Genomic DNA, 23,591 nt, shown 5'->3' on the forward strand with positions numbered 1-23,591 from the left:
AGTTTGCCATTACCAATCTGTTTGAAAACATCTTGTAAAGCAAGATAATCTGGATCATATCTGTAACTTTGAGCTAAATTCACATGTTGCATATTTGGTGCAGATTTTTCTTCCGCAGAATCTGAAGCAAAAATGGAGTTACTTGTGGATTTTGTTGTAAATTATATCGCGTATTGCAAAAGCTAAAATATACACTGAAATCCAATCAGCAGGTCAATTTCCAGGCATAAATTGTCAGCGACGGTGACGAGATTTGTTGGAATCTCATTTATTGAGTAGTGTATTATTCTGTGGATTTTCAGCGCACAAATCAGCAAAGAAAATATGGGCCAAATCTGCAATGTGTGAACCTACCAGTGTTTTTTATGCTTTTTTTTCATCTTCCTTTTCTGGCAATTTGTGATTCAGCGCATGCAATTGTTCAAATGGCCAAAAGCCGCCGTCAATCGTCACGTGTGTGAAAACGTCCTCGATCTCAGTGCCGCATTTCAGGGACGGCGCTGCCGCCTGGGGAGGAGATGGTTAAGGCAATTAGTTTATTTCTGATTAAAGCCAATTTGTTTGCTTGTCGGCTCGTTAAAGGGCCGGATGACATTGTTGAGATTTTCTGTAAATTAATAAAAATTGTCTGCTTTGTGTCTCGGGAATGAAAGATAAGAAACAAGCGCCGAGTGACAGATCCAATTTAATATGTGCTGTAGGAAGAAATGTGGCGGCTGGGAGAGCAAAACTACAGCGGGCACATTATAGCGGACTAATATTTCAGCATTTGGAGATCAGGTGATCGGTCGGAGCAACATAACGACTTGCAGTCGGCAGATCAGAGTGATCAAGATATAAAGAAAACTTTCTTTGTATTGCTACAGATCCGGACGTTTTATACTCAAGTCACAACCAGAGCTGTATTCAACATTCTGCTGCAGCACTTTGCTCAGAGCTTTGGTGAGAGCCTAATGTACAGCGCGACTGTACAGTGTCTGATATGATCATTACATCACCCACAATGCAATACAGCAGAGCGTGAGCAATATGGACTCCGAAGCAAGAAGAAGCGACTTGATTCTGTATCTACAACAATGAACCAGTAGGTAGTAGTGATGAGCGGGCACTACCATGCTCAGGTGCTCAGTACTGGTAACTAGTGATGAGCAGGCACTACCATGCTCAGGTGCTCAGTACTGGTAACTAGTGATGAGCGGGCACTACCATGCTCAGGTGCTCTGTACTGGTTACTAGTGATGAGTGGGCACAACCATGCTCGGGTGCTCAGTACTCGTAACTAGTGATGAGCGGGCACTACCATGCTCGGGTGCTCAGTACTCGTAACTAGTGATGAGTGGGCACTACCATGCTCAGGTGCTCAGTACTGGTTACTAGTGATGAGTGAGCACTACCATGCTCGGGTGCTCAGTACTCGTAACTAGTGATGAGCGGGCACTACCATGCTCGGGTGCTCAGTACTCGTAACTAGTGATGAGTGGGCACTACCATGCTCAGGTGCTCAGTACTGGTTACTAGTGATGAGTGAGCACTACCATGCTCGGGTGCTCAGTACTCGTAACTAGTGATGAGTGGGCACAACCATGCTCAGGTGCTCAGTACTGGTAACTAGTGATGAGCGGGCACAACCATGCTCAGGTGCTCAGTACTGGTTACTAGTGATGAGTGAGCACTACCATGCTCGGGTGCTCAGTACTCGTAACTAGTGATGAGCGGGCACTACCATGCTCAGGTGCTCAGTACTGGTAACTAGTGATGAGTGAGCACTACCATGCTCAGGTGCTTGGTACTCGAAACAAGCAGATCGGACGCTGCAATGGGCACGACTCGAGTACTGAGTATAATGAAACTCAAATTAAAAATGTTTCGAAAAAATGCTCAAGTTTCCCATTGAATTCCATTATCTGAGAAACCCGACTGCTCATTACAAGTATCGAGCACCCGAGCATGGTAGTGCCCGCTCAACACTAGTTACCAGTACCAAGCACCCGAGCATGGTAGTGCCCGATCATCACTAGTTACAAGTACTGAGCACCCGAGCATGGTAGTGCCCGCTCATCACTAGTTATAAGTACTGAGCATCCGAGCATGGTAGTGCCCGCTCATCACTAGCTACCAGTACAGAGCACCCGAGCATGGTAGTGCCCGCTCATCACTAGTTACAAGTACTGAGCACCCGAGCATGGTAGTGCCCGCTCATCACTAGTTACAAGTACTGAGCACCCGAGCATGGTAGTGCCCGCTCATCACTAGTTACAAGTACAGAGCACTTGAGCATGGTAGTGCTCACTCATCACTAGTTCTAAGTACTGAGCACCCGAGCATGGTAGTACTCGCTCATCACTAGTTACGAGTACAGAGCACCCGAGCATGGTAGCGCCCGCTCATCACTAGTTAAGAGTACCGAACACCCGAGCATGGTAGTGCCCGCTCATCACTAGTTAATAGTACCAAGCACCTAAACATGGTAGTGCTCGCTCATCACTAGTTACTAGTACCGAGCACCCGAGCATGGTAGTGCTCGCTCATCACTAGTTACTAGTACCGAGCACCCGAGCATGGTAGTGCCCGCTTATCACTAGTTACTAGTACCGAGCACCCGAGCATGGTAGTGCCCACTCATCACTAGAAGGGAGTTGTTAGTTCCTGCAGTCTGAAATCAGCTGCATTTTGATTACAGCTCTGGATGTGACCAAAGTATATGATGCTATGCAAATCATAATTGGTATGTGAACAAAAGTTTTTAAAAATATTTTTTGAAATATGTAAATATTTAGGGCAAAATACAAGTTGCCATAAATAGTAACCTGCCACCTGCAGACTGATTTAAAGGGAAATGACTGTGATTTTCACCTGCTATATATAATACGCCTATACTTTGGGGTAACTTTTTAGGTAACTACACAGAAAAGCAAGAATGTAATCACATGTAACTTGAATTTTATCCTTATGATGTCTATGGCTGCTGCTTTCCGCCTCCCATCATCCATGTGTTCCTGCGTTTCTTCTCCTTTTCTCATCTCAAAATCAATTCCCCCTGATGCCACTTAGAGCTGCACATGCGAGAGCCGCCGACAGGCGCAGAAAATCCCTTTCCCCCTTAACATTAGCATCACAGGGTCCATTGTGGCGCAGACACATCTCTGAAAAGTCGGCCTGGGTGGATCAGTTATTGCTTTGTTTTACAGTATTCCGGATTTTCCAGAGGAAACATTTGGGGATTGCGCGATTATTTTGTCAGCCGCGGATAATGACTATGACAATGATCCTGTTAATGTCGTGTTTGCTGGTGCTGAGCTGTGACAGGGAGCACACAAAACTTTTTAAAGGGGAAATGTCACAATCCAGACCCTTTTAAATGGAGAACTGAAGAGTTTCTTTGAGGTATTGGTATTTTATGTTGACTTTTTTGGTTCCCAGGGAAAACACAATGGAACCTGATAAACCATATTTAGGGCCCGCGCACATGGTGCAGATTTAACGTGTGCACAGATCCTAAAAGTCAAGAAAGTTTGGCATTTGTTGCCTCATGGATCCAGTAAAACATTCTGGCTCCTAATAGAAATGCATTGCCTTTTTGGTGCGTTTTTTGGCCAGATTTCTCCAACCAACTACTCGGCGTGCGCACAACACCTTAACACGTTGTCCATTACTAGACGATCCCTTCTTAATCACTGCAGTTGTCTTAATAAAAAAAACGAAACCACTTGATACCTACCTCCAACCGCAGCGCCATCCCTGCGACGTTGGCACTGTGTACGTAAGTTAAAGAGGTTGTCTGGCTTCACCCAAAACTTTAGTAAAGGCAAGACGTGATAGAATAATAAAGGACGCTTTACTCACTGACTATAACCCCTATCCCTCTGGCACGGGCCGCTCAGTTGCATTCAACATTATATTCCAGAGCTGCACTCACTATTCTGCTGGTGCAGTCACTGTGTACATACATTACATACTGATCCTGTACTGATCCTGAGTTACATCCTGTATTATACTCCAGAGCTGCACTCACTATTCTGCTGGTGCAGCCACTGTGTATATACATTACATTACTGATCCTGTACTGATCCTGAGTTACATCCTGCATTACACTCCAGAGCTGCACTCACTATTCTGCTGTTGCAGTCACTGTGTACATACATTACATTACTTATCCTGTACTGATCCTGAGTTACATCCTGCATTACACTCCAGAGCTGCACTCACTATTCTGCTGGTGGAGTCACTGTGTACATACATTACTTATCCTGTACTGATCCTGAGTTACATCCTTTATTATACTCCAGAGCTGCACTCACTATTCTGCTGGTGCAGTCACTGTGTACATACATTATATTACTTATCCTGTACTGATCCTGAGTTACATCCTGTATTATACTCCAGAGCTGCACTCACTATTCTGCTGGTGGAGTCACTGTGTACATACATTACTTATCCTGTACTGATCCTGAGTTACATCCTTTATTATACTCCAGAGCTGCACTCACTATTCTGCTGGTGCAGTCACTGTGTACATACATTATATTACTTATCCTGTACTGATCCTGAGTTACATCCTTTATTATATTCCAGAGCTGCACTCACTATTCTGCTGGTGCAGTCACTGTGTACATATATTACATTACTTATCCCGTATTGATCCTGAGTTACATCCTGTATTAGGCCGTGTGCGCACGCTGCGTATTTACCGTAGATTTTACCGCGGATTTGCTGCAGAAAATGTTTCTAACATTTCTGCAGTCCTTCCCCAGCAAAACATATGGGTATAAAAAAATGCTGTGCGCACACTGCGTTTTTTAATACCTGCGGATTTACCCGTGGATTTTCCACCACGGAATTAATGTGCATGTTACTTCTTTTCTGCAGGTACCTGTGGTTTTTGCCATAGATAATGGTAAAAAACCGCAGGTACCAACCCGCGGAAAAATTGCGGCAAAACCGCGCCAATACCGCAGATGCGTTATTACCGCGGTCTTTGCCGTGGGTGCGGTATTCTGCCACAGGGTGCAGATTTTTCTTAAGAAAATCCATTTTCTAGTGCGCATATAGCCTTATACTTCAGAGCTGCACTCACTATTCTGCTGGGCGTGTCGCTGTGTACATACTGTACATTACATTACTTATTCTGTACGGATTGTGAGTTACTTTCTATATTATACTTCAGAGCTGCACTCAATATTCAGTAAAGTGCAGCATCTTATGTACCAACGGATAGTTCTGGTGGTCACAGATTATTGGAGCCCCCTGACCATGACTACATCCCACCCACCAATAAATACTTTTGTCTTATGCTTGGTAACAGATCCCACTTTGCTTTATATAGATCATACAGCACATACCAATGTTGCCTGATGGCCCTCACTGGCAAATAATGGGGCCCGTCAGGTTCTGTTGTGGCTTCAGTCATTTTGAAGGAAGAGCAGCGCTCCTTGCATCTGCTGAGACTGCTCCTAGCCCTCTGCAGGCTGTGGGGACGGGGTCTAAGCTGCCACTTTTACCAGATCTGGCTCAAATAATCATCACAATGAGATGACAAATATGGGATATTACAACTGTTCAGCCCCTCCCATTAAAATATGCTAAAAATATCAGATTCCATTCATAAATATGGTGCAAACCTCCGCTGCTGCATCATTTTTAGCCATATTGATATATGATCCCCAATGCACATTGATAAATGGTGACTGCTGCACCCCAGCAGTCCCTGGGAGCCGGTGTCTGGGCTCCTGCTGAGAAATCCTTGGCTGGAGATGTGAGATCACACATGCACACACCTTACTCCAGCTGATTGCATTTGCAGGCTGGGATTCCCATGCTCCAGCAGTCATCTGTAGTAAGCATTGGATGTAAATAGTGGCTGTACCTGCATCCTCTATTCTGCGCAGACAAAGCATCAGATTCCTCCACCAGCTTGGCATGGCAGTGACCGGGAGCCGGAGCAAAGGCGTAATGACGGTGTGCAGCTGGAATACAGACGAGACGGGCTAAGCCTTCAGTGTGCAGATCATTGCCCGGCTGCCTGTGCTGCACGCAGAGCCCACTCCACTCCGCACTGCACAGGGGCGCACATCTGAACCCAGGCTGAAGCACGCAGCCGCTCCACATGTTCCCCTGCAGTGACTGTGCACAGAGGGGGGATCACACAGATGGTCTGCTCAGGCCTGTGTGCGGGGTTACTTAATGCTGCATGACGGGATCACAATTTACACTTTTATTTGCAAGAAAAAAAAAGAAAAATTAACCTCTTTGCTGCTTGCACGATCATGGTGACAAGGGTGGGTGGTAAGGGATATAATGGCTGTCCTACGTCAGCAGCTCTCTGCGTAGTATTCTTATGTACTGTATTATTCTAGATAGATAAAGTGACTTTATGGCTCTTTGGAAGACGGTGACTCATCCCGATCCCATTAAAATGTCATAGTGCATAACGAAAATGAGTGTGCAGCCGACAGGGCCTATCCAAAGACTCTCACTTCTGCAGGGGTGGAAAGGTCTACTAACGAGTAGTGATGAGCGGGCACTACCATGCTCAGATGCTCTGTACTGGTAACTAGTGATGAGCGGGCACTACCATGCTCAGATGCTCTGTACTTGTAACTAGTGATGAGCGGGCACTACCATGCTCAGGTGCTCTGTACTGGTAACTAGTGATGAGCGGGCACTACCATGCTCGGGTGCTCTGTACTTGTAACTAGTGATGAGCGGGCACTACCATGCTCAGGTGCTCTGTACTTGTAACTAGTGATGAGCGGGCACTACCATGCTCGGGTGCTCGGTACTTGTAACTGGTGATGAGCGGGCACTACCATGCTCAGGTACTCGTAACTAGTGATGAGCGGGCACTACCATGCTCGGGTGCTCAGTACTCGTAACTAGTGATAAGAGAGCACTACCATGCTCGGGTGCTCAGTACTTGTATCGTAACGAGCAGTTGAACACTCGGATGGGTGCAACTTAAGTACTCGAGTATAATGGAAGGCAATGGGGGACGCTATCATTTTTCCAGAATATTTTCTGGAAAAATGCTCGAGTTCCCCATTGACTTCCATTATACTCAGCAAACAAGCCAAGCCCATTGAAGCATCAATCTGCTTTATATGAGTACTGAGCACCCGAGCATGGTAGTGCTCGCTCATCACTAGTTACGAGTACCTGAGCACCCGAGCATGGTAGTGCTCACTCATCACTAGTTACCAGTACTGAGCACCCGAGCATGGTAGTGCTCACTCATCACTAGTTACGAGTACTGAGCACCCGAGCATGGTAGTGCTCACTCATTACTAGTTACGAGTACCTGAGCATGGTAGTGCTCGCTCATCACTAGCTAAGAGTACCTGAGCATGGTAGTACTCACTCATCACTAGTTATGAATACCGAGCACCCGAGCATGGTAGTGCCCGCTCATCACTAGTTACTAGTACTGAGCACCCGAGCATGGTAGTGCTCACTCATCACTAGTTATGAATACTGAGCACCCGAGCATGGTAGTGCCCGCTCATCACTAGTTATGAGTACTGAGCACCCGAGCATGGTAGTGCCCGCTCATCACTAGCTACGAGTACCTGAGCATGGTAGTGCTCACTCATCACTAGTTATGAATACCGAGCACCCGAGCATGGTAGTGCCCGCTCATCACTAGTTATGAATACCGAGCACCCGAGCATGGTAGTGCCTGCTCATCACTAGTTACGAGGCATCTATTGGTCACTTGCCAGATGCAGGTATGCTACCAGGGGTGGGCATAACATTGGTGCAATATGTGGGCCGCATAATGGCCCAAGAGGTAAAGGGGCCCATTTCCTACTACACATAGGACGTATGCACTATAGATGGAAAACAGCTGATGGGCGCCATGTCAATAGCGCCTCTCACCCCAAAATAATGCCCATAAGCTGAACTAGGCTGTAAGCTCCTTGTGGACAAACTCTGCCTTAGGCCTCATTCAGACATCAGTATTTTGATTAGTATTTGTATGCCAAGATCAGGAGTCTCCAAAACACAGAACAGGGGTCAATTTTTCAATTATAATTTTTATCTGTAAATTGCACTCCTGGCTTTGGCATACAAACACTGATGCAAAAATACTGTGGTGTGAATGGGGCCTTATACTGCGGCCTTCCCCCCAATGGAATGTCCTACACCTTTCTAATACACTGTACTCTATCCTTTAATTCATTGAGATTTTTAAGACCTCTGCTTGCTGTGAGAAAATAAAAATGTCAAAGGACTCGGATTCACCAGGCTGAAAGGTTGCACAACGCTGAATGCGAACTTGAAAATTGACGTCCATTGCTCAGAGCTGCTACAAAAGATGTGCTAAATTTCCTAAAAAAAAAAAAAGATCCTCTGTCTCTTAATAATATCGGGGTGCCTTACTCCAGCTACGTATTGATAAATTGCCACAAAATTAAGGAGACTCTTATGGAATTCTTTAAAAAAAAACCCAGACATTACCTGAATAGTTCATTTCAATGGTTGCAGCGTAAGACTTCACTGTGAGCAAAACTAACCAGCAGCTTCACAGGACGGAAATAAGGTCACTTTATGGAGTAAATTGGGTAATTCCTACAATACAGCAAAAAAAGAAGAGGTTTAATGGTCAATTCTCCCAACAGTATATATATATAGAAAGCACTCAGTATGTGTCCGTAACGGAAGAATCAAAATCAGTGTCAGCAGAATAGTGAGTGCAGCTCCGCAGTATAATACAGGAAGTAATTCAGGATCAGTACAGGATAAGTAATATAATGTACAGTATGTACATAGTGACTGCACCAGCAGAATAGTGACTGCAGCTCTGGAGTATAATACAGGAGATAATTCAGGATCAGTGCAGGATCAGTAATGTAATGTATGTACACAGTGACTGCACCAGAATAGTGAGTGCAGCTCTGGAGTAAAATACAGAATGTAACTCAGGATCAGTACAGGATCAGTAATTTAATGTATGTAGACAGTGACTGTACCAGCAGAATAGTGAGTGCAGCTCTGGAGTATAATACAGGAGGTAACTCAGGATCAGTACAGGATAAGTAATGTAATGTATGTACACAGTGATTGCACCAGCAGAATAGTGAGTGCAGCTCTGGAGTATAATACAGGATCAGTACAGGATAAGAAATGTAATGTAAGTACACAGTGATGCCACGAGTGGGTGCAGCTCTGGAGTATAATACGAGGTGTAACTAATGATCAGGATTGTAGTAGCAAGTTACCAAAATGACTTCACCTTTAATTGAGATTAACGGTCTAGTTTGAGAGTCCTCAGTGGTTGACACCTTCCAATGGCTAATAACTGAAAAGATGGTAATAAATACCAAGCTTTTGAGACTATTCAGGTCTCTACATCAGGAATAGTATTAGCCTAAATGTTTAGATGTGATAATCCCATTAAGGAATGTGTACTATGTAAACCCAAACCAAATCTCCCTTGTAGAATTACACTTTGTAGGACCCATGGCCTCACTATACACTAAAGTCATTAATGTGAGCCCATAAAAGCACGCTTGTGTATATGCCGCCTCGGTGCTTGTTATTTGCAGGGCTGAAGTCGCCGACCTTTCGTTATTAATCCACAGTCATTTTATATTATCAAGCGGTTTGGGCAGAGGCAGCTCCTATGTGTTTTGGGTTTATACTTCAGGTTCTTTTTTTTTTCCATTAATATCAACTCCTTAAAAAAAGCAAAGCTTCAAAACGCAAATGAAAGAGCCACTACTTGTGCTTCTCCGGCTCAGTGGAATCAAATGTGATTTGATCTTTTCCGCTGTAATGAACAGAATAACAATGAATCTTCTCCCACTCCATTCACTTGTTACAATATCAGCGGCAGCAATAAACGGCTTATTTCAGCTTTGGCTAATTTCTTTGTTGTTGCGTTAGATTCTGAGCTCACAGCGAATGTTCAGTATATTACAGGGGCTTAAAGGAGCTGGACCGCTTACAATTTCACAGAAATGACCACTGCTACTCCAGTCATAAATGATTTATATACCTGTCCAGAAAAGCAGTATTATAGTAGATAAATTCTTGTACATATATGCAATATTATAGTAGTCATATTCTTGTACATAGGGGGCAGTATTATAGTAGATATATTCTTGTACATAGGGGCAGTATTATAGTAGGTATATTCTTGTACATAGGGGCAGTATTATAGTAGTTATATTCTTGTACATAGGGGCAATATTATAGTAGTCATATTCTTGTACATAGGGGGCAGTATTATAGTAGATATATTCTTGTACATAGGGGCAGTATTATAGTAGTTATATTCTTGTACATAGGGGCAGTATTATAGTAGTTATATTCTTGTACATAGGAGCAGTATTATAGTAGTTATAGTCTTGTACATAGGGGGCAGTATTATAGTAGTTATAGTCTTGTACATAGGTGGCAGTATTATAGTAGTTATATTCTTGTACATAGGTGGCAGTATTATAGTAGTTATATTCTTGTACATAGGGGGCAGTATTATAGTGGTTATATTCTTGTACATAGGTGGCAGTATTATAGTAGTTATATTCTTGTACATAGGGGGCAGTATTATAGTAGTTATATTCTTGTACATAGGGGCAGTATTATAGTAGTTATATTCTTGTACATAGGGGCAGTATTATAGTAGTTATATTCTTGTACATAGGAGCAGTATTATAGTAGTTATATTCTTGTACATAGGAGCAGTATTATAGTAGTTATAGTCTTGTACATAGGTGGCAGTATTATAGTAGTTATATTCTTGTACATAGGAGCAGTATTATAGTAGTTATATTCTTGTACATAGGAGCAGTATTATAGTAGTTATATTCTTGTACATAGGAGCAGTATTATAGTAGTTATAGTCTTGTACATAGGGGCAGTATTATAGTAGTTATATTCTTGTACATAGGGGGCAGTATTATAGTAGTTATAGTCTTGTACATAGGTGGCAGTATTATAGTAGTTATATTCTTGTACATAGGTGGCAGTATTATAGTAGTTATATTCTTGTACATAGGGAGAGCAGTATTATAGTAGTTATATTCTTCTACATAGGGGGCAGTATTATAGTAGTTATATTCTTGTACATAGGGGCAGTATTATAGTAGTTATATTCTTGTATATAGGGGAAGTATTATGGTAGTTATATTCTTGTACATGGGGCAGTATTATAGTAGTTATATTCTTGTATATAGGGGCAGTATTATAGTAGTTATATTCTTGTACATAGGGGGTAGTATTATAGTAGTTATAATCTTGTACCTAGGAGCAGTATTATAGCAGTTATATTCTTGTACATAGGGGGCAGTATTATAGTAGTTATAGTCTTGTACATAGGGGCAGTATTATAGTAGTTATATTCTTGTACATAGGGGCAGTATTATAGTAGTTATATTCTTGTACATAGGGGGCAGTATTATAGTAGTTATAATCTTGTACCTAGGAGCAGTATTATAGCAGTTATATTCTTGTACATAGGGGGCAGTATTATAGTAGTTATAGTCTTGTACATAGGTGGCAGTATTATAGTAGTTACATTCTTGTACATAGGGAGAGCAGTATTATAGTAGTTATATTCTTGTACATAGGGGGCAGTATTATAGTAGTTATATTCTTCTAAATAGGGCCAGTATTATAGTAGTTATATTCTTGTACATAGGGGCAGTATTATAGTAGTTATATTCTTGTACATAGGGGGCAGTATTATAGTAGTTATATTCTTGTACATAGGGGCAGTATTATAGTAGTTATATTCTTGTACATAGGGGGCAGTATTATAGTAGTTATATTCTTGTACATAGGACCAGTATTATAGTAGTTATATTCTTGTATATAGGGGCAGTATTATAGTAGTTATATTCTTGTACATAGGGGGCAGAATTAAAATACTTATATTCATAGTAGTTTTAGTTTTGCACATGGGGGCTTTATTATAGTACAAGATTCTTGTCTCCTCAATATGAATAATATCTGCAGACAATGACTGTTAAAAAAGGGTCCAGGCCTCCGTGTTTTCATTGTAAATTTAACTGCAAAATGCCCCATAGCGGTGAAAACTGCATAACAATAGCTGCGTCCTCGCGCCGCCTGCGGACATCTGATAACATCATTCACTTAATGACATTGGGTATTGGACAAGAATTCCTCTCTCTGAGGTCGTGTTGGGAATTCACTTATTTGCAGAGGAAATGGCCGTAGAGATGAGTTCGGCATCTCCGATGCAATTATAATTGTGCGGTTTCAGACGGCAAACTGGAGAGGGCTATTAACCCATGCAAGCGTGGCCGACCATAGTTATGTAATAGGCTTTTAATAACGTCAATGGCTGCTCGATTTTAATGTGGGGGGAAAATTGGCAATATTTTGTGATAAGTGGGGAACTCGCTACTGTGCCTGAATTTTATTACAAAGGGGTCTGATAGAGAGGAGGCTACTAAAACTATTAATGGTCATATATGTTCACACATTGAAAGCTGTTAAGTAAATCAGAGTTTCTAGCATTAAAAATACAATTTTCATCTTTTTGGCTGTTTTTTGCGTCCCCCTTGATGCTGGGGGCCGCCTCTGGATAGAATCAAGCTTAATACACACTCTGTTGGCTGCCAATCCAATAAAATCCTATATTTACATACTTAGTAAAGCAGAAATATCAGCTTTACTAACATTCTTCTTCTGCTATTGTTTTGCTCCTTTTTTAACAAGCAAGTTATACATATATATAGTTCACATACAGAAAAATAATTCAGTCATCTACGAGTGTATTCACATGTGGTGTTGTCACAGTGTATCAGAGGAGAAGTCCGACACCGGAGAAGTAAAAAATGTCTATGTTGGCAGTATCCCTTTAAATGTCATCTTAAAGGGAAAGCGCTAACATTTACCTTCAGAAACGCCTGGCCAACTGCAGAAGATAACTGATGGTCATACTGTGAAGGTAGCCTGGGCTATAGATTGTTTGTTCAAACGTAATAAGATTATCTGTGTATGTAAATAATCAAAATACAGATGTAGTTGCATAATTATCTGTGTGGCTATATGACAATCGCACAGACGCCATAATATGATTCTAAGCTGTTTAGTCAAAAAGGGTTAACCAAGGACAGTGAACAGATGTACAAACAATGAACAAAGAAGTCATTTATGCTTATCAGTAGTTTCATACAAAGGAGGAATGTGTCATCTGTGGGATGAAATGTGGGTTTCTATGACCCTACACACCTCCCTGTACTGTTTTGATGTGAAAGAAAAGACAAATTGATACTTTAGTACATGTCTGAAGGTTGAAATGTAATACTAATACCTGATCTATGGAATACACGAGTTCAGATGCAAGCCTGGGCTCAATCAGGGAACCTTTCCTGTGTTCATTATTGAGTCTCATTATATCTGCGCAGATACCTAAATTGGCCCCGTGCCTCTGGTGCCCTGAACAAGACTCCATTAGCAGTCCTACCCAGATTTCTCCCTTGACAATACAAGCCTCCTTCCGCATATTCACATCAGTCAGTGAAATAAATGGCCAAAAATGATATACACTGGAGATCAAAATTAGAGGACAATGTCTGATCACTTGTTTTTTTTCCCAGAAATAATGTAATCTACATTGATGACCATGCTCCGGTTTTGTGGTAAGGGGCGCACCATACAACTAGATCAGGGTTTACAACAGATCCAAAGTTTATCAACACAAAACCTTTATTTTGCCCAAAACGTGATGATGATAATTAGAGAACAGCAATGAGTGTAGCACAGAGAATGATTATCAGTAAATGTTCTGCAGGTAACAACAGTCACAATCAGTAGGACGTGCACCGGCCGTCGCTGTGAATGACTTCAGCATATCAGGACATCACTAGTCTCTCACACTGCTCTGGTGGGATTTTGGCCCACTCTTCTTCCAGTCTCTTCCACAGTTCTTTGACTGTTGTGGGTTTCTTGGCCATAACTTTGTTACCAAGGATTTTCCAGAGGTTTTCTATTGGGTTTAGATCAGGACTCTGGGCTGTGGCCATTTCATTGTTTCAATGTTTTCCATTTCAAGGATCTGCTTTCCCTGTTTTGCTGTGTGACAGGGAACATTTTCCTGCATGAAAATTGCTGGCTGATTGAGTGATGAACACAAGTAAGGAGCCACGTGTTGTGGAGAAGGTTCTGATCAACACTTGTATTCACTCTGCCATGTAGCTGTATGAGAACTCCAACTCCTGCTGAAGAAAAAACATTCCCCAAACCATTACCCTTCCTCCACCACCTTTCACTGACTTCTTAACACACTCTGGGTTCAGTCTTTCCCCAGTTTGTCAACGAACATAATGTTTCCGATCAGACAAAATAAATTAGACTTGATTTCATCACTAGAATGAACTGTGGATACTTCTCCTCTGTCCACACAACATGCTCCTTACCAAAGGTGAGTCTAGCCTTTTGATTTCTGCTAATCAGAGGTTTGGTCACTGCGGAGTCGGCTTTCAGTCCAAATGCTCTTAAACATTGTGACACTGTATAACAAGACAAATCCTTACCCTGTTCAGTGCTGACTTGGTGAGCAATTCCAGCTGCAGTGTTGAAACGATTACCCATGTAGACTCTCGGAATTATCCTGTCCTCTCTTACTTTTGTCTTTCGAGGGCGACCAGCCTTCTTGGGGCACTTGAAAGAGTTTGTTGTAAAGATGCAATATTCTCGAAATCACAGACTTGGAACGACCAACTTCTCTTGCTATGGCTGATAGGGTTGTCCTTTGGACTTGATCTGGACAACCTGCTGCTGGAGGGTTTCAGTCACCATTTTTGCAAAGTCAGTGCAAACTGGAAAGTTAGGCGCCAGTTGCACACATTTGTCCAATAATTAAGGAAATTAGCACCAGGTGCCAAATTAACACTAATAACTTACAGATATCTGAAAGTGTTCTCTAATTTTGATTCGTGTTCTTTCTCATTTACATTTTTATTTTTTACTTTACAATAAATTCAATTTATAATATAAGCTTAAAATACTGCGAGTTTCCTCATGTTAGGATATAATCACATAGGACGACACAATGACCACAACATTTAGGAAATTGTGTGCTGTTCTCTAAGTGTATATGACTGACAGGTCTGCACGGCAGATGTTCCCCTCTGGATAATAGAAGTAGGTCCTGGGCAGGGTATTCCTCTCCAAGATGTCCATGAAGTCTAAATGAGTATATACACTAGAGTTCAAAAGTTTAGGGTCACTTAGATATTTCCTTATTTTTTTAAGAAAAGCACATTTTTTTCAATGAGGCTAACATTAAATTACACATAAATACACTCTATACACTCTTAATGTGGTAAATGACTATTCTAGCTGGAAACATCTGGTTTTTAATGCAATATCTACACAGGTATATAGAGGCCCATTTCCAACAACCACCACTCCAGTGCTCTAATGTTACATTGTGTTTGCTATCTGTGTTAGCAGGCTAATGGATGTTTAGAAATCCCTTGAAAACCCTTGTGCAAGTATGTTAGCACAGCTGAAAACAGTTTTGCTGATTAGAGAAGCTATAAAACTAACCTTCCTTTGAGCTAGTTGAGAATCTGGAACATTACATTTGTTGGTTCCATTAAACTCTCAAAAGAGAACTTTCATGTGAAACTCGACAGTCTATTCTTGCTCTTAGAAATGAAGGATATTCCATGCGAGAAATTGCCATGAAACTAAAGATTTCCTACAACGGTGTGTACTACTCCCTTCAGAGGAGAGCACAAAAAGGCTCTAACCAGAGTAGAAAGTGAAGTGGGAGGCCGCGCTGCACAACTGAGCAGCAAGACAAGTACATTAGAGTCTCTAGTGTGAGAAATCCACGCCTCACAGGTCCTCAACTGGCAGCTTCATTAAATAGTACCCGCAAAACGCCAGTGTCAACGTCTACAGTGAAAATGCGATTCCGAGATACAGGCCTTCAGGGCAGAGTGGCAAAGAAAAAGCCATATCTGAGACTGGCTAATAAAAGGAAAGGATTAATATGGGCAAAAGAACACAGACATTGGACAGAGGAAGAGTGCAAAAAAAGTGTTATGGACAGACGAATCGAAGTTAGAGGTGTTTGGATCACACAGAAGAACATTTGTAAGACGCAGAACTACTGAAAAGATGCTGGAAGAGTGCCTGACGCCATCTGTCAAGCATGGTGGAGGTAATGTGATGGTTGCTTTGGTGCTGGTAAAGTGGGAGATTTATACAAGGTAAAAGGGATTTTGAATAAGGAAGGCCATCACTTCATTTTGCAACGCCATGCCATACCCTGTGGACAGCGCTTGATTGTAGCAAATTTCATCCTACAACTGGACAATGACCCAAAGCACACATCCAAATTATGCATGAACTATTTAGGGAAGAAGCAGGCAGCTGGTATTCTATCTGTAATGGAGTGGCAGCCCAGTCACCAGATCTCAACCCTATAGAGCTGTTGTGGGAGCAGCTTGACCGTATGGTGCAAAAAGTGCCCATCAAGCCAATCCAACTTGTGGGGGGTGGAAGCATAGGGCGAAATATCTCCAGATTACCTCCGCAAATTAACAGCTAGAATGCCAAAGCTCTGCAAAGCTGGAATTGCTGCAAAGGAGCATCCTGTGCCAAAAGCAAAGTCTGAAGAGAAAATTATTATTTCACGCAAAAATCATTATTTCTAACCTCGTCACTGTCTGGACGATATTTTCTATTCATTATGCAACTTATTTGATAAATGAAAGTATGATTTTTCATAGAAAAGACAATATTGTCTGCGTGACCCCAAACTTTTGAACAGTAGTGTACATTTTGTGTGTCTTTATGAGAGGACCCTTCAATACTGAAGTAACAGTGCAGTAAATAGGTCTTATCTGATATAAGGTAGGTCTCTGTCTAATCCTACTAAATTTGAAATGGCTGATAACAGTGAGAAATAGATTGCATTGACATATAAAAATCTAAAAAGAAAAAAAAACCAAAACAAATAATTACTTTTCCCATCTTCGCACAGTCTCCTACCTATAACTATCCCGGTGAGAGCAGAAGTCAGTGACATGAGACGAGCAGCAATGACTCCGCTGCCGGGGAATGATTGAGACTCGCGGGAGAGACGAGAATCCAGGACAGAAAACACAAGACGGACACAAGATAACGAAATGGAGCAGAGTGTCCCCGACACAGAGCGGCCGAGAAATCAATACCCATATACTGGGGATTTACAGTGTGACTGGATACAGGCTGGACATGGCACATAATGGGCACAGACGGAGATTTACTGTGGACCTGTCACCAGAAAAAGCCCATGAGCACAAAAGCACAATATACTCTCTACATACAGATTAGTCTGGAGTCTGCCAATTCTGCAAAATTTTAGGCTATGGGTGCATGAAGATAGAGGTTGCAGTGTACTCCTCTGGTGTAAAGGTTGGGAGTTGTGTAATTATACAAAAAAAATCTAATTTATCAATACTGACGAGACATTAAATCTGGTGCAAATGGCACCAAATACGTAAAAATGGTGCAATCTACTTGTGGCTCTCTCCCTTATCCTGTCCAGTGGCAATTGTACTTAAAGGGGTCGTCTGGTCTAAATCTACAGGGTGCTTTACACACTGCGATCTCGCTAGCGAGCGTACCCGCCCCCGTCGATTGTGCGTCACGGGCAAATCGCTGCCCGTGGTGCACAACATCGCTTACACCCGTCACACGGACTTACCTTCCCTGCGACGTCACTGTTGCCGGCGATCCGCCTCCTTTCTAAGGGGGCGGTTCGTGCGGCGTCACAGCGACGTCACACGGCAGCCGTCCTATAGAAGCGGAGGGGCTGAGATGAGCGGGTGGAATATTCCGCCAACCTCCTTCCTTCCTCATTGCCGGTGGAGGCAGGTAAGGAGATGTTCGTCGCTCCTGCGGTGTCACACACAGCGATGTGTGATGACGCAGGAACAATGAACAACCAGCGGCATGCACCACCAACGATATTATCAAAAATGAGCGACATGTCAATGATCAACGGTTTTTGACGTTTTTGCGACCGTTGATCGTCGCTCCTAGGTGTCACACTCTGCGATGTCGCTAACGACGTGAACCCGACGATATATCGTTAGCGATGTCGCAGCGTGTAAAGCACCCCTTACAGGTCTGCAGTCCCTATGTGTCACTTCATGTGACTGCAGACTGGTGAGTCTTCACATCGCGTGTATGCCGCCCAAGGCTATGGGGTACTCGGTCCCGGGCAGTGTTCTACTGGGATGCGTTGCACGGTTCTGTGACCCGGGGGGTCGCTTTAAAAAGGGGTTATATACAAGGGAATGTTCAATAAAGTTTATGTCGTGACACCACTTGCGGGTTGCGGTTATGGTGATGGAACCACCGCTGCACAGTCTCTCCGCTGGGGCCGGTGTTGACAGCAGCCTTGATGTTGGGCCCTCCGCAAGTAGGGCTGGGGCCCCACGGGGTTAGGTAATACAATTAGGCGCGGAAAGAAAGGGAGGCCACACCAGGGGATGCTGTGTAACTGGTTCTCTTTACTCACAGTAGATGGTAACTGGTACCCAGAGGAAGGCTGGTCTTCACTGTGGGTTCCCTTAGTCCTAGTGCCGGGTTGGTGACCTGGTGGCTTCTTTTCCCTGTAGCTGTCTCAAGTTGGTGGGTCCCCGTGGCTTGTAGCTTCTTGGGGTTCCCTCCTGTTTGTCTCTCAGTCTCTGGTCCGTACAACGGCATTGTGAACCCTGTAGGGTCAGTATTCTGTTCCGGTCCCTGGTTCTTCCGTTACTGCTGGTGCCCCCGGATTTCTTGGGTTAGTCAGGTCATGGATGGTCCCCTCACTGTGCAGATGTTTATCAGGTCTGCTTGGAGCATTTGCCTGACCTAGGGCTCTGTGCCCCGTCGGTGCTATAGTTCCGGAAGTACTTCACCATACTCCACCGGCAACCACATGCCTGGGCCCTCAGGTCACCGTCACACTCCGTGTCAGAGCAGTCACGTCCATCCCCTCTCTAATACTCTCCTCGCTCAATATCTGTTTGTCCCCTCCCACCTGGTCGTTGTCTAGTGGACTAGATCGGATCCACCTCTAGGTGGCCATCCATTGGGTCCAATTCTAGTCTGTCACCAGTCTGTGGGGGTGAGGGAAAACAGGGATTTTAATGTGTTTTGCTGTTACCTGGTCTTCCAGGTACCTGGTGGTAGGCCCTGCATCTTTGGAGGGATACAGTACCTTGTAGTGCCCTGAGGGGTTCAGGGGCGCTACACGTGCAGTGAGCACTGTGAGCATTCTCCGGTGTCAGAGCCATCACGTGGCCACGAGTATAAAATATGCAGAATTCCGGACAAAATCCGACTTAGTGGGAGCGGCCTCACTCAATGCAAGTGTATGGAGCAAAGCCGCCACTCTCGAGTTGGATTCTGCATATTGAATACTCGTGACCACATGAGCGCTATTCCTCAATCTGAAGCCAGTGGATCCCCACAGGGCTCAGTGCACGAGACGTGAGGATTCACAAGTCTGCAGTCAGATACAGTGACACATAGAGAGACTGCAGACGTGGATTGTGACCGGACTACCCATTAAAGGTTGTTACAAAACTGGTGCTTGAGGAGCTCATGGCTGCGTGCCCCCGCCTTCCTCTTTGCCAAAGGGGGCGGAGCAGTCCTGATGATTGACAGTTCGAGCCGGCGGCATGGTTGAGTAAATGTGCTGAACTGTGCACTCGGACACTGCAAGCAGTGGTAGGAGTGTAAGAGGGCACTGAAGATGGTCAGAGATGCTCTCCTTGGAAACTGGCCATATCTGACAGACTGCAGAGGTGGCTGGTAACCTACGCAACAAGCAGTAATCTATGTAATTGAAAATCCTTCCATTTTTTAGAGAAATTTTAATAAATAGTAAATTACATCTTTTCACATGTAAAGCTCTGTATGCCACCAATCTGTTACTTTTCTATGGGGATTCAGGTAAAGCAGAGCACTTGTACAGTTATCTGTAAAAGTCCTATGGAGAATAAGTAGAGTGTAGTATATATGAGTGGCCATCACTTTGTGGCCATCATTTCACAGACACATTCTGGGGTTCAGTAGGTAGGGTCCTACAGGACAGACCCCACCAATCCACAGGTTATCCACATTAGATAGTGATGAGAGAGTGTGACCACTGCTCAACACACAATCAAGCATCAGGGTACTTGGATACGCTCGTTACTCAGCTCGAATGCCATGCTCGAAAGCCCACCCCGCATGTTTCGCGGCTGTCAGCAAGCCAATAAACATGCAGGGATTCCCTGGCATACATAGTAATGCCGTAGCCATGTTAGATGCTGGCATTACGGTGATTGGCCGGCCACATTGGGTTTTATATGAGACCCGGGGGAATGATGATTGGCAGCAGTTCAGGGAGAGCTGATGTAGGAGGGAGAGCTTAGATTAGAGCAGAGTTTGTATCCTTGCACCCTTTAGCACCTTTCATGTGATAAACACCTTTCCATTACTAACACCAGGGCTTGAAGCCAGCTGACACTACACAGTTGACCTCAACCCCAAAAACCATTACCCCGACTGCCTCTGCACCTGGGCAATCGGGGAGAGGCGGGAAAAGCACCAGATTTGTAGCATCTAATGAGATGTGCCAACTCTGGGGCAGCCGCGGCTGCATTTTTAGGCTGGAAAGGGGCCAATAACCATGGACCTTCCCAACCTGATAATACCAGCCCCCACCTGTCTGCTTTACCTTGGATGGTTATCAAAAATGAGGGGGGACTTCACACTGTTTTGTTAAATTATTTTAGTTCCCAGCCGCAAACTGAGAGTCCAGGTGACTTCCCCTTATTGCTTCCATCCATTTCAGCGATTTTCCTGCACTCCCCCCTCGCCCCTTGTGTAGGGTCTTCTGGAAAAATGTTGGTATCTCCAATTAACCTCCCATTATACTAGGTACTCGAGTAGAGCCCGTCCAAGTGTCCAACCTGCTTGATTTGAGTACCGAGTACTAGAGCATGTTAGTACTCGCTCACCACTAATAGGGATATTTAAAGGTGGGAATAATCCAGTAACTCCTTAGATGCAGATTTCAATAGCAAACACAATATATTAAAATGGAATAAAAAAAGGGTTATACAAACAAAAACAGCCACAAGGCAAAAAAAGCAAATAGGAAGTAACTTTTTTTTTTTCTTTATGAAAGGTTTGCCCATTGTTGGAGACAATAGTTTTTTTGTGTTTTATGTATTGTTGAATATAAATAAATATATTTTTTTCATTGGGTTGAATTAAATATGTTGCAGTGTCTGCCCCCGTGTCACTCAGATGCAAAATGTGGCGCTGGAAGATTATCACGGGGAGGTTGTGACCCGTTTGGCCTTTTTCAGACGTCCGTGTTTAATCTGGTACAAGTCCCATACATGGGTATGGTCATACATGTGTCATACGTGTGTCACACATGTGACATTGTGTTTGCATATGTGTGACATGTACTGGAGAAAACATGCGTCTTTGTAATAAACAGATTTACTATAGTCACATGTATCCAGCGCTGCTTTATTCGGCTCGGCTGCTCCTGCTTCCGACGCCCGCTAATTATACTTAGTGAATATTCACTGCACCTCAGAGTTGGAAACAGGAGCATCGCCGGGGACAGCATCGGTGAGAGCACCGCTGGTGACAGGTGAGTAGCCAGCAAGCAAGCAGTGTGTGTGCAGAGACATAAAGGAGGTCATCAAAGTATCCAATGAACTCTGATGACCTCCTCATGACACTCCTGTGACACCCGCACTACAGCAGGTGTCACGAAGGTGACTTCTCGGGTTCATCAGAGTTCACTTGGAACTCAGATGACCTCCTGGATGTCACTGCACACACACTCTTTGCTTGCTGAATACTCACCTGTCCCCGGCAATGTTGTCCCTGATGTCTTACCCAGCGATGCGATCCTCGGCGATGCTGTCCACGGCGATGCTCCGGCTTCCCAGCCCAAGGTGCAGTGAATATTCAATGAGTATAATGAGCGAGGTCAGAAGCAGGAGGCAGCAGAGCCGAAGAAAGCAGCACTGGATACGGTGGAATATAGAAGATCTTTTTATTTCACAGACCTGTGTTTTCTCCGGTACCTGTCACACTGATGTTACAGGGATCACATCAGCGTGCGATCCGTGTGACACCCGTGATGGCAGAGAAAAAACGGACATGTCTCCGTGTGTGTGTGCGAGACCACGCAGGGTTACACGGTCCATGTGAAAACACTGACATGTGTGTAACTCCAGAGAATAACATGGGTACGTGTGGCATCCGTGTTAAAAACGGATGTCACACATACCTAAAACACGGACGTATGAAACCAGCCTTTATTTGTCTTTTTATTATTTTTGACCACGCACCACATCCAAGATGAAAGTGCAGGAAACAAAGAGCTGGGAAAAACTAAACTGTGCAACATTTTTAATGACGCCCTATTGTAAAAGTGATTACACAGGTGCGCGACTAAAAAGCTATTTGATTATTTTCATCCAATTTCCATGTAAGTTAGTGTGCTGAAAACCAAAAATATTTATAAAAAATCCTGGACGTTAGGATTTGCCACAGAATGCAAAATTCTCTTCAAAGTTAGTAAATTTTTCAAAATTTTTGGTATAAAAATTATTATTTTTTGTGCACCAAAAAATGTGGTGAAAACTATATTAAATAAAAAAAAATGTAATATTATTGGCGTGTGACGGACATTTTTCATACTTACGCTTCCGCTGACCAGACCCAGGTGGGTCGCCCTCGGCCGCTCCGGGACACCCGCTATGGGGCAGGCCTCGTATATCCTCCATATTTGCCGGTATTGTGTCTTCATATTCAGGACAGTTGGTGGATACGGTTATTTATCAGATAATATTATCCAATAAGAAGAATGGTATTAAAAAAACAAAAAAGGGTTACCGTCACCTCGTCGCTCGGAAAAGATATCAATTATATCTATGTACAGGAGGCGGCCATCTTTCTCTGACACCAAAAAAGTCACATATGACGGCGGAATTCCCCTCATAATTAATATTCTTACATAATATGATATTCTAATATAATATTCTTACATCAAATACTATTATTTAGCAGTAGTCCTGTTGGAAGTTGAACTACAAGTCCCAGCGTGTCCTGTCAGCACAAGGAATGGTATCACCATAGTAATTTCATCACTGAAACAGTGCCCATAGCAACCAATCAGAATTAAGCTCCCGTGTCTATGAAAAAATGAAAGCTGCCTCCTGATTGGTTGCTATAGTCACCTGTTCCACATTCTACTCATATTCCTTTTTAGAATTCACCTTCTCTCATCTTCAACTTCATTAATTATAAAATAATCATCACAGTCTGAGTCACGGTGTAGAATTACCTTTTTTTTTTTTTACCTTCACAACATGGCGCACTTTTCAATCGTAGCTAGATGACCATCACAACATGGCGCCGGATGCGGAGTGACGTCCGACGTCACCCTGGTTCCATTCACAACAACATGGCGTACTTTTCAATCGTATTAGCTAGTTGACCATCACAACATGGCGCAGGATGCGGAGTGACGTCAGAAGTCAGGCTGGTTCCCTTCACAACATGGCGTATTTTCATTCGTCTTATTTGGATGACCTTCACAACATTGCACCGGATGC

General features: G+C 43.4%; 1 protein-coding gene across 1 annotated transcript in view; it reads right to left on the minus strand.

Annotated features, from left to right (window-relative positions):
- GRIP2 (glutamate receptor interacting protein 2) overlaps window positions 1-6,099 on the minus strand; it is a 412,653-nt gene extending 406,554 nt beyond the window's left edge. Inside the window, exon 1 of the mRNA XM_075321558.1 lies at window positions 5,864-6,099. Coding sequence (XP_075177673.1) covers window positions 5,864-5,918 — 55 coding nt within the window. The 5' untranslated portion in view covers window positions 5,919-6,099. The remainder of the gene's footprint in view (window positions 1-5,863) is intronic.
- Between the last annotated feature and the right edge of the window lie 17,492 nt (window positions 6,100-23,591).

The sequence above is a fragment of the Anomaloglossus baeobatrachus genome, chromosome 8 (genome assembly GCF_048569485.1).
Source record: "Anomaloglossus baeobatrachus isolate aAnoBae1 chromosome 8, aAnoBae1.hap1, whole genome shotgun sequence".
NCBI lineage: Eukaryota > Metazoa > Chordata > Amphibia > Anura > Aromobatidae > Anomaloglossus > Anomaloglossus baeobatrachus.